This window comes from Centroberyx gerrardi, chromosome 13, assembly GCF_048128805.1.
Source record: "Centroberyx gerrardi isolate f3 chromosome 13, fCenGer3.hap1.cur.20231027, whole genome shotgun sequence".
Classification (NCBI taxonomy): domain Eukaryota; kingdom Metazoa; phylum Chordata; class Actinopteri; order Beryciformes; family Berycidae; genus Centroberyx; species Centroberyx gerrardi.
This window is the reverse complement of record NC_136009.1, coordinates 7,794,298-7,805,959: the sequence shown is the minus strand read 5'-3', so window position 1 is coordinate 7,805,959 and position 11,662 is coordinate 7,794,298. Positions and strand designations below refer to the sequence as shown.

The 11,662-nt window shown below is 45.6% G+C and overlaps 1 protein-coding gene across 6 annotated transcripts in view; it reads right to left on the bottom strand.

Annotated features, from left to right (window-relative positions):
- Positions 1-396: 396 nt before the first annotated feature.
- The window catches only part of rnf220a (ring finger protein 220a), a 172,328-nt gene continuing 161,062 nt past the window's right edge, over positions 397-11,662 (bottom strand). For 4 of the 6 annotated variants that reach the window (XM_078287525.1, XM_078287526.1, XM_071905228.2 and 1 more), the window contains 3 exons: positions 10,657-10,765; positions 5,944-6,018; positions 397-2,428 (listed from right to left, as the gene is read on the bottom strand). In XM_078287525.1, the coding sequence (XP_078143651.1) occupies positions 2,357-2,428; positions 5,944-6,018; positions 10,657-10,765 (256 nt within the window). In that variant the 3' untranslated portion in view covers positions 397-2,356. Of the gene's footprint in view, positions 2,429-5,943; positions 6,019-6,563; positions 6,759-10,656; positions 10,766-11,662 lie in introns of all 6 variants that reach the window. The other 2 variants (XM_078287523.1, XM_078287524.1) reach the window with 1 other exon arrangement.

Sequence of the window (11,662 nt, the reverse complement as noted above, 5' to 3'; positions counted from 1 at the left end):
CTAGGAAAAAAATAGAAGTTCATCATTACAGACGAATGAACTCATCCCTAACTTGCCCCAAATTGATTTCTCTCGTTAGGCAGAAGGATCCCAGACCCCCCATCTATTTTTGCCTGAAAACAAAAAGGTGAATGTTTAAACTGTGGGCCTTTTTCATTATTTCACAGTGGATGGAAATGATCTTAACTTAAGATGTAAAAGTCCCTTTACTAAAGAGAGAGAGAGAACACTATGGACACTGAGATGACATAAGTCTATTAAAAAATGCACATGAACAGAAGAAGTGTGTCTTTTGCATTAAGGCCATCTTCCCCACCTTTTTTCAGTGAACACAGGAACATTTTTCTTTACAATGTCTTATTTTTCCATCCAGGTTTTGTGAACAGGACCACTCGCGGTATTTGAGAGGTTTTATTTTTTCTTGTTTTTTTTTTTCGTCATTTCTTTACAACAATACAGACATCACAGAATACATAGTTTTACAAACACAAAGCACACCACCACCTTGGCTGCTGCTGCTGCCACTGTAGAGGGGGAGGGGGAAACGTTGTGGGGGCCCGGAGGTTGCCAGTTCAGCCATGGCCATCCCCCTCCCCCCCCACACACTTCCAGAGCCTTCTCTCATCCATTATAGTTAGAAAGAACCTGCCCTTCGGGGGTTGCCAGTTTTGGGACTTTTTGCAGCATAGCAGTATGAGAACAATGGAAGAAGTTTTCTTTTGAGACATGTAAGGGAAAAACCAAAAAGAGAACGTGTTTTCTAGATTATGATCCGAGCATGTTGTTACTCCAACTGAGAGGAAGCGTAAATGGAGGTTAACATTACTCCGGATGAGATAAAAAAAAAAAAAAAAAACAGAGGCTCAGTTGGACATCGTTGCAACTAAAGAGCAATTCCATTGTTCAGTGCTCGTTTAAATCTAGGGCAATAGGACTCTTTCAATTTGATAAAACAAACAAAAAAAAGAAAGATCTCTCCTTACTTTATGTTCAAATCTACAGCTTTTTAGGGTATGCTGTAGTGGCATGGAAAAAAATTTACACCATCTAAACCTTGACCGTCTAGTTTTGAGTAGTTTATTATTATTACTTAAATTTTTTTATTCCTGTACAGTGAAATACAACTTCAACCTCGAGACATCAACATCTTTTTTTAAAAAATACAGAAGGCTTCTTTTATTCCAGCCATTTTTTTCCCCTCCCGAACATCATTCCCTTCCCCTTCCCAAAAAGTCAAACTTAAAAACAGGACTTTGATATTATATACTTCTGTGTGTGTGTGTGTGTCTGTCGACGTCTGCGTGTGTGTGCGGCTGTGTGTGCGTGTGTTTGCGTCTGTGTGTGAACTCTATGTCATTTACACCCAACATTGTAAACATACATAGACTATATTACATGTGCTTGAACTGCATCTTGGGGGAACATTTTGGTTGACTTCACTAGAACACCACAAAAGAAGGAAGGGAGATAGGAAGGAAGGAAGGAAGGAAGGGGGGGGGGGGTGTCAACGAGAAGAAGAAGAGGAGGAGGAGGAGGAGTATCAAACTCCCTTACAAGGTTGTGAGGTTATTCTCAGTTTGGTTGAAAGCTCAGTTTGAGTGGACAGGTCCTTTTTTCAATTTTTTTTTATTCTCCCCCTCTTTCAATGTTCATCGTCTTTAGCGACAGGGGCGTGAAGATGGAGACCTTTCTCTCCGCCCGGAAAAAACAAAAAACAAAAAAACAAAACAAGAAACTTTGTCTTTCTGTCAAGTCATCGGGGAAGAGCCCCGTTGTCCAGCACCACTGAAATGTCAAAAACAAAGAAGTTTTAGTTTTTTTCCGTATTAAGGAGTTCTTTCCGGGACTAGCTCCTGCAGCGTGAAGCTAGGTGAGACAACCATCTGTAGGTGGCAGCAGGGCTTGGAGGGTTACTGAGGATCGTCGAGATCTCCATTAACTCACAGTGACCAAGTCCTCCTGCTCTCCGGAAGGCGGTTTGGGCCCGGTATTGTCTTTCGGAGGCGCGATACCGCATGTAGAGGGAGTCATGTCGATGAGGCAGGTGGACCGGAGAGGAGCGGTACGAACTGACCGGTGGAGAATGCGGGTCCGCGTTTATTTTCTTTTGGCCGGGCAGCCAAGTCAATCAGTCAGCGGATCAGCCGGTTCCGACCTCCCTGAAGAGCCAGCGGAGTCTTAAAGACGAGCCGTCTTGTCTCTTGTTTGCTCTCGGAGGGTGTTTTTTAGCCACCGGCCCGGGCCGCGGGAGAGAGAAAATGAAATGACGGTTGATGGTAGAGGGAGAGGAAATCCAAGACGGAGGGAGGAATGGATCGGAGGGGACGAGGGGGGTGGGGGGGCGGGGGTGTGTTCTTCACAAGTAGACGCGCCTCAGGTCTCCGGGTGAGGTGATGGTGTTGCACTGTGGGCACAGCTTCTTGTTTCCCTGTGTGATGAGAGAGAGAGAGAGAGAGAGAGAGAGAGAGAGAGAGAGAGAGAGAGAGAGAGAGAGAGAGAGAGAGAGAGAGAGAGAGAGAGAGAGAGAGAGAGTCAGTGCAATGGTTAGCTTGGTTGGCTAGAAAATTAATGTGGGAGCTGAGAAAGTTACTCCCTCCTTCCACACAATTCCTTCTGGGTGGATTGAGAAAACAATGAGTAGCAGTGCAGTGACAGTGATGACTACATATGAAATGGAGCTTCTACAATTGCTAAGCTGGCACTTGTTTGATGCAGGTGTGTGTTAGGAAATGTTAATGTGGTGTTAGGCGGTGCTTGCCTTTGCATATAGAAACGCTTTAAATGTCGATGCTTGTATCACAAAGTTACTAGTTACTGGACAGCAACTTACTGACACTACAACATTTGAATCCCTTGGTTATACTGTATATACAGTGTTTGCTCATGATAAAAGAGAGTATATGCTTGTCGGCAGCATGGACGAAGTTTGAAAACACGCAATAAGTCTAAACTTCTGTTCTGTGTGTGAAACTTTTCCTTCTGTTTCTCCACTGCCTGGATGGTTAACTCTTAATCTGCTTTTATCTCTTTATTGAATGTTTCACACAGCATTTCATTCTGCAGGTAACAGCACTGAAAACTGGTAAAGTGACGTATTTATACGGAAAGTTATTTTGCCCGGTAAAAATTATTCTTGGCAGGTAATTTGTTTTGTTGGGCAGATGAGCCAAAAAGTTTATTTTATACACTACTGCTGCCTCCTCTTTCAATGTGCTTCTAAACCTGCCCATTCGCTGCAAACACCATCTCACGGTCTTCCCCTTCCCTCTTTCTCCGTCTTCCTCGCCCTCCGCAGCGCTTTGATAGCGTGCCATCTGCAGTAAAGCAGCAGGTGATAATATGCAATAGAGAGCTGAGAGGGCAACAACATTCAGGCTGGGTGGTCTCTTCCTCTCTCTCCTCCACCTCTGTCTCTTTCCTGCTGCCTCTCTCCATCAGCCTCTTCCTTTCTTGCACTGTCTAGTGACTGCTGGCTGCCCCGTGCTGTTTTTGCTTTGGATACGGAGATGCAAATAAAGCTAAAACGCTGGAATAAATAATGCAAAAAAAGCAAAAGCTAAGTGGTAAATTAGAGGTAAAACTGGGAGGGGAAGCTGCAGCAATTCTTTTTATTTCATGCGTGCTTAGGGTTATGACAGACCGGATGCGGACAGGGAATTTTGCTAATAATTACTACCAAAAATGCTTCTTTGGTTCCTTCGCTATGCTTTGACCAATGTGTGTGGCATTTATGAATTCTCATTCCCTCCAAAGGCGATATTTACATTCTCTATTACCTCTCCTACAGTATGTGGAGACCTTTGTCAGTCTACTGCGATGTGTGTGGAAGGAGTGTAACTATGTGTGTGTAAACGTGAAGGGGGATATTTATGCGTGTGGGGGTTCAGCCGCGGAGTCTATACCCGAGCAGGACTGGGAGGCTGTGTGTGTGTGTGTGTGTGTACGTGTGTGTGTGAGACATCTGACACGGGTGCGACAGAATGTCGAGATTTCATGAATGAGTTCCTGCACTTCCCAAACCTGCGCTGGCCGGTGCAAGCGTGTGTAGACTTGTCTGACCCCAAAGATTTATAGGCTTCTTTTCCTGTAAGCCAGTGAATAACCTCTTTGGAGCGGAGTGCACGGGCTCAGGTAGGCTGAAGGCCGTACAACACACACACACACACACAGGACTGAGGTGGTCGAGGGGTCCGACAGATCTCACACACTCCCGCTAAGAGGATTTGTGGCTCCGCAGTGCTCTAAAGAGTCTCTTCATGTCTAGAGAATGAAGGAGGAGAAATGTGAAGATGGGAGAAGAGAGGAAAAGGGATGAAGGAGAGAGGATGTGTGGCTCCAATGCATGGAAGAATATGCCTGCACACATGTGGCCCTGATGTAAAATTCCATGACTTTCCAAAACTACGTTGGAGGGCGTCTATGACCTAAAATTGATCTTCTTTGCTGGTTTGTTAATGTTTTTCAGTTTGGTTTCCACTCCAGTTGGGCTGAAAACCACCATCTAATGCGATGAATGTGTGAAACAAGTTGAAAAATACATTCTGCTATATTTCAGTTTTTTTTTGTAAAACTCCCCAACTTCCCCTGAATGGAATACACCTCCAATTTCCACAATATTCCAGATATTCCATGACCAGTCGGAATGCAAGTGTGTGTTTGTACGCCTGTATACGAGCAAGTCGAAGCGCTTTATTCCCCGTTTTTGTGTGTGTGTGTGTGTGGGTGTGTGTGCCCGTCACGTTGCGCGCCAGCTGCCTCGCCCATTAAAGCAGCGAGGGGCTGGGCCGACATTAACTAGATTCCCAGGCATTTACTTTGATCAGCTCGGCCCTCCCAGTTTTATAGCTGTCTCCAGGCTATGGGTTTAATGCCCCGCGCATTAGGCCTGTGACGGCAGCACACACACACACACACACACGGTATGCAGGTACTTGGCAAATACACACATTAATTGTACGCAATCCACCATCCATTCATTTCTCCCTCTCTCTACACATGTGCATACAGGTATACCCCTTTGTGTGTGTGCGTGTGTGTGTGTGTGTGTTCGGTTCTGTAATGATGGAAAATGCCTCGCTTAATTGAAAGTATAATGGCAAGGGGAGCTAAGGGTGGGGAGCTGCTTGTTATTAATTGTTTCCCTGTGTGTGCATATATGAGTGTATGAGTGTGTGTGTGTGTGTGCATGCATAAACACCGCAACAGGCAACTGGGGGTGTTTAAGAGAGGGAACTGCTAACTACACAGGTGAGAAGGAGGGGGATCGAGGAAAAAAAAGGAAAGGCAATAGAAGAGGAGAGAAGAAAGGCGTGATGGGGCGAGACGAGAAAAAAAGACGACAGAAACGGAGGAGAAGCGAAGAGAAATGACGAGACAACGATGAAGGAAGGAGAAAAAGCAAAAAGGAGGAGATTGTTTCCCCTCCCGGCAGCTGAAACGCCGTCTTCCTCTGCGCTCCATTTACCACATTAGCACCGGCTAATTACACACCACTGAATATATTAGACTAACTAATAACCAACAAGACCAGTGTGTGTGTGTGTGTGTGTGTGTGTGTGTGTGCAGACCCGCGGCGCTATGCAGAACTCATTGGGAGGTTAGAGTTGACTACTTTATTCCAACATTTTAACAGGCCTTTTGGGGGCTATTCCATCTAAGCTTTTCCTGTGAAAATTGGAAGTGTTTGTGTTCACTAGTGTGTGTGTGCGTGTGTGTGTGTGTGTGTGTGCGCGCACTGAGAGAACAGGTCATTTGGGGAACATTCCATCTAAGTTCCTCCCTGTGGGGCTCGGCTACAGAGAGAAACTCACCGACTATGAAATGGGGCTGCAATAACTGCGCGTGTCGTGAAGAGTTGCCTTGCAGCGGGGAATGGTGTGTGAGCCAGCGTGTGTGTGTGTGTGTGTGTGTGTGTGAGCGTGAGCGTGTGTGTGTGTGTCGTACCAGAGTCCTGAGCCAGCATTCTTCACAATGGACGTGCCAGCACTGGATAGAGGTGAGTGGCATCGTATAGGAGTCCTAGAGAGAGAGGGAGAGGGAGAGAGAGAGAGAGAGAGACAGAGAGAGAGAGAGAGAGAGAAAGAAGTTATACCACATTCACAGGACACAAGCCAGGCCACACAGATACACACTGATGCAATACAACAACACTGTACATTCCCTGGCCGACCAACCAACCAAACGCCATTAAAAGCACCAACGACGGAACGACACAGCCAGCAGCCACAGAACCACTGAGCAAGGCAGCATGGGAAGGGGGTGGGGCAATCGAACTGGCAACCTGCAGGTATATACACACACCCGCACGCAAACACACACACACACGCACACACAAACACCCACACAGACACGAGATGACAGTGGGCAGGCGACGGGCAGGCCGGGCACAGAAGCAGGCAGAGAGAAGAGAGGATGAGGGGAGGGGAGGGAGGGAGGAGGGTGAAGGAATGTCTTCATCGCACCGTCCCAACCTGGTGAGCTCTCTCTTCTTTTCCCCCTCGAAAAGAACAGAGAGATGGAGGGAAGAGGAGGGTAGGAGGAGTGGGAGGGAGGGAGTGCCTTACCCTCCGTAGGGGCTGTGGGAGGAGCCTCTTTATGCCGCTGCCGTAGCCGCCAATCACAACGCCCCTATACAGGCAGTACAGGCCGAGGGGGAGGGACTTAGGCTGCCTCTCTCCGACCTCATTGGCCGGCGGCCGGGGCCCTGGCCACACCCCTAGGCTCTTGCTCTCAGCGCCTGATTGGAAAGCAGGCTTCCTCTGCGGAAGGGGGGGGGAGTTGGGGGTGGGAGAGGAGAGGGGGCGAAAGGTGGCAGCTAATCATAGAGGCGGGCTTTTACTGAGCGCGCACGCACACACGCACACACACACACCAGAATACATTACGAACACACGTGGACAAGCACACACACACACACAGATGAGAGCACGCGCAGTTTACAAAGGCACAATCGCAAATTCAAGGTGGTCAAATGGGAATGAACCAGTGCTCGCTGTACTGGAATGAGGAAATATGAAATAAGAGCATGAAACCGTTTCTACTGACGTCGTTTTGACAAACAATCAGAAATATGATGACTGATGACTCGGCTAACTTGTTCTAAGTCCATGGGGGATTCTGCGATGTTTCCACACCGTCAGTTTTCTACCCTGGACTGAAAATCACTGCCGTTATTTATCCTTTTAACCTGAAAGGAAAGCTCAGGATTCTTAAGAACCTCTCCTAGTGATCACTAAACACTCTAAGGACTGTTCAAAAAGTTTGGGTTTTCTCTAGAACTTATTTTTACTATAACTGCTGCTTCTGGTAGTAGAGCAAATGGCTTTTTTGAGATGTTGAAATAAATGGTTTCATTACCCATTGACTTGCATTAACATTGCTAACAAAAGAACATGCTAAGGAGGGGGGTTTATGAATGTTCACTGTGACAGACTGAAAAATTTTGATCTTCCCTTTCAATCACTATTGAAGAAGTGTACTGTTAGTTGTTTGCATCGCAAAAGTTGTCCCATGAACTTCTTCATTACTGTGCTCGCTGTGGTTACATTGATATATGAATGTTTATCGATTGTACTGTACTTATTGCAAGTCCTTCTTGAGAAGAACATCAGCTAAATGACTAAATGTGACTTGATCCAAGGTATTTCAGATTCAGGGCCAGATGGCGCAATGTACTTGCTGAGATCCAAATCTAGGAATAGGAATACACTGATACTATGTTTTTGCTGTCAATACTGATTCTGAGATCTACACTTGAAGTATCGGCCAATACAGAAAACCAATACAATCAATCACTAATACCTAGAGCATTAGTCTGGGGGGTCACTAGACAAAAGTAGCTTAGATATAATGCCCTGTATCTATGAGAGGGGTCTGACATTCTTCAAAGTGTGAAAAACGGAAGAAGAAAAATCTGGTCAGTTTGCTTTCATTGGCATGTTTTATATGGCTATTAGTATTGGATTCAATTCACAAATATACAATTTTAGCCTGGTATCAGCCTTATATCGTGATATTAATATTAGCTCATCCCATTTAGAATGTCTGAATGGAATCAATGAAAATCAAGTTATGTCTCATTAACACCCATTTACAAGCATTAATATTAATAATCATGTTTTTTTTTAAATTTTAAGCAGAGTGCCTTAAAGTCTATGAATAATCGCAATTACAGGAGCATCTATTCCAGAGATCTCAAGAGACAAGTTTGAATTCAGTTCCTGTAGTGACCAGTAGATGGGGATAGAAATCCACTGGTGAGACTGAACCTCAGTGTGGAGTTCGTCTCCGGACCAGACAGAGACACATGACAGCTTGAGCAAACTTGGCTGCAGCAGCAGAACAACTGTTTTCCACTACAATAAAACTAGCTGACCGTCTGCAGGCTATGATCCATGGACAACATTTGGAGAAAAATCTGTGTGAAACATTGACAGTAGCGTTTCACGATGTGTCCCAGTTACTGATTCGGATCCCTGCTGAAAGCGATTATGCCTCCACTTGGAGACTGCAATGGCTTTCTCCGATGCCTAGAAAAATGCTTCCCCTTGCCAACTAGTTAGACCCCACGCCTTTTAGATCAGTGACACAGTGACAAGGAGGGAGGGCAGTGACAAGTCCATGACAGACAGAGACAGATTGGTTATAGGAGCTCTCTGTGTGTGTGTGTGGTTTGTGTGCATGTTTGTGTTTCTCTGTATGCTCGAGAGAGTGTGAGAGTGTGTGTGTGTGAGAGTGTGAGATGAGGGACAGTGACAGATGAGCGGAGAGGAGCGGCGCGTCCGAGGGGCAGTGAGTGATCGATCGGTGTGCCTTGCCCTCCGTGTCACCTCGGGCTCCCGGCGACCTTTAGGAAGCACAGGCGTCGGTAATTACCAATTTCTCTCTCTCTCTCTCTCTCTCTCACACACACACACACGGGATGCCGATGCTGCACTGTCTTCCAGCTTCAAGGATGACAGGATGGTAGTGTGTGTGTTTGAATCAAAGTGGGGAACTCACACACTAATGGGCTTGAATCAAAGAAAAATTAAAACACACACACACGAACAGAGTGACGGGGGTATAGTCTAATCTCAAGCATCTGATGATAGAGAAAATATTGACGGATGTCCCTCATTCAGCATGATATTGTCAATAATGAACATATGGCTTACGTTATTGATCTGCGAGTCCAATCAATCATCAATACAAGCTGTGAGGCACAATGGCATCTCTTCAATGACTCCAACTGTGGCCTATCTGCTATATTTGGTACAGCGCTAACATTTCACCTGTGCTGTGCGGTGATGAATGAATTTCAGGCCATACTGCATCCCTCATACTAAGCATTTGGTTGAAATCAAACGGCGAGGAGAAATGGCACTAGAGCAACACGTATCCCCAGACAGACAATCACGGTTGACTTGCAAAGCCATGCGAGAGCTGCAACCACCACGACACAATGGCAACACGACACCACCGGTACCACCACTCACACACTGATAGAGCCGCTTCTAAAAGACGTCCGCAAACTGCTGGAGGGAAACGAGCTGTGCACCCAGTGCCTACATGCACACTTCAGGAAGATCCACCGTAAACCAGAATACACTTAGTGACTATGAGCGACTCTCTCCTGAAGATGGAAACTTGAAAACCGTCATCATGTACACAGATTTTCACTTAAACCATGTCCATGATCACGTCAGTAAGTGAAATCTGCTTTACGGTGGGTTTTTGCTCTAAGAACAGTATAAAGGACGTGGGAAAAGTAGGCAAGGAGTGATTTGATAAGGGCGATGACTGGGGGACTGCATCCCTCTAAGAAGCACAGAGTGCCTTTGTCCCGTTTGCTTACAGATTCAATGGGAAACTGCGAGGGAAAATAATGAGTTACATGCCCATTGTCCCCATATGTGAAGGGATATTTCACTTTAGTAGAACAATACACAAATCTTAATGCAAGTTCATAAAACATCAACCTCTGATACTGGCTATCCTTGGTGTTGTTTGGTACTTTGGGAAAAAAACATGAAGACTACATTGGCTTGATGTTAAACTGGTTACTGAGAACTTTTCACTTACCCAGTACAGAACCACATGGGCGTAATATCACCATCAACCCTCCTGCAGCCTTCATATTATATTACACCATATTGAATGGCCATGTCCCTCCCATATTTTTCAAGTTGTACCGAATTTTGCCCCATTGAAAGTGTCAATAATTAGTCATACAACATGCCTAGATTTCTGGGATGGCTGTTGGAGGCTGACTGTTCATGAATCCATATCAAAGTGGAGTAACCATTTAACCGTTCTACCCAAGTGAAATATTGCTTAAAAGGTGCTACATGTCACATTTCAGCATCAATAAACTATTACCGCATTACTTTTGATATACTAATATAATTACCGTAAACAAATGACACCATCACTGAGGAGATTGGCAGCCTCTACCGGCCTCCGCACTGTATTTTACATTGTGTGCTGGATGGATGTTTACAGCAATTATACCGATTTATCACAACTAACTTGACGATGATATATTGATATTAAAAAATGATACATGTAGCACCTTTAAAATTCAAACGGGGAAACAACTGACCCCATGGGAACAATGTGGCTTGTTGTGCGGAGAGACAAACAGACAGACAATATTTTTCTGCATTTTATTCTCACCATGCAGATGAGACACTTGTATCGGTCTCCTCTCAGTATCTGCTTCTCCAGCTCCCTGATCCGAGCCTTCAGAGCCTCCAGAGTGGTGGCCGTGGACTCCTCCGTTACCCTGAGAGAGAGAGCGAGAGAGAGAGAGAGGGGGAGGGAGAGAGCGAGAGAGAGAGAGGGGGAGGGAGAGAGAGAGAGAGAGACAGAGATGTTTAGTTTTGACATTACAAGACATATTGATGGGTGTGGAGGAGACAGTCTTGGGGAGCTGAGAGGGGCTGTGAAATTCCACACCGGCCATCCTTTGCAAAGAAGACAGACACATCCTAAAGATATACGACACTGGACTCCACAACAAGTCTTATTACTGCAATCAGGGATGGGGAGAAAGCAGAAAAAAAATGTGTATCACATCCCTGTACAATACAGAGAAGGACAGCATCAAATTTTACACTATTTCAAATATTTTCTATTTTCTCTCAATTCCAAAGAGAAGATCAGAGTCATGTGCAGAAGCATCAGAAGACTCTACTACACTTCAGTATATGTGTTCAATTCCCCAATGAGAATTTCATTTACTCCTATCTTTACGCGAGTGTGTCAGTGTTCGATTATCCGACGGGTTTTTCATTCACTGCCACCTGATACGGCCTAATGCTCTTTCCGATACATAACATCTTCGTACGGCGCAATTTTGCTCCCTCTGTCATTCGGCGTATCGTCCGACACGTTTCTATTGAACGCCTCTTCGTCACTGCCTTCTGTCTCTCTCCGGTTCAATATGTAGCAGGGCAGGTTTCTACCCCCTCCGCTCGTTCTTTCTCTCTCTCTGTCCGATATACAGTATGACATCCCTCTATTTAACACACGTCTGTATCCTCAGAGGCCCCATCTCACTCCAGATTTACAACTCAAAGCCCCCTCTGCCCCCCTCCCTCTCTCAGTCCCGCCATCCTTCTTCTTTTCCCTCCAACCCCGCCCTCCTTTTCATCCCTCAATCTCCCCCTGTCCTCGTCCT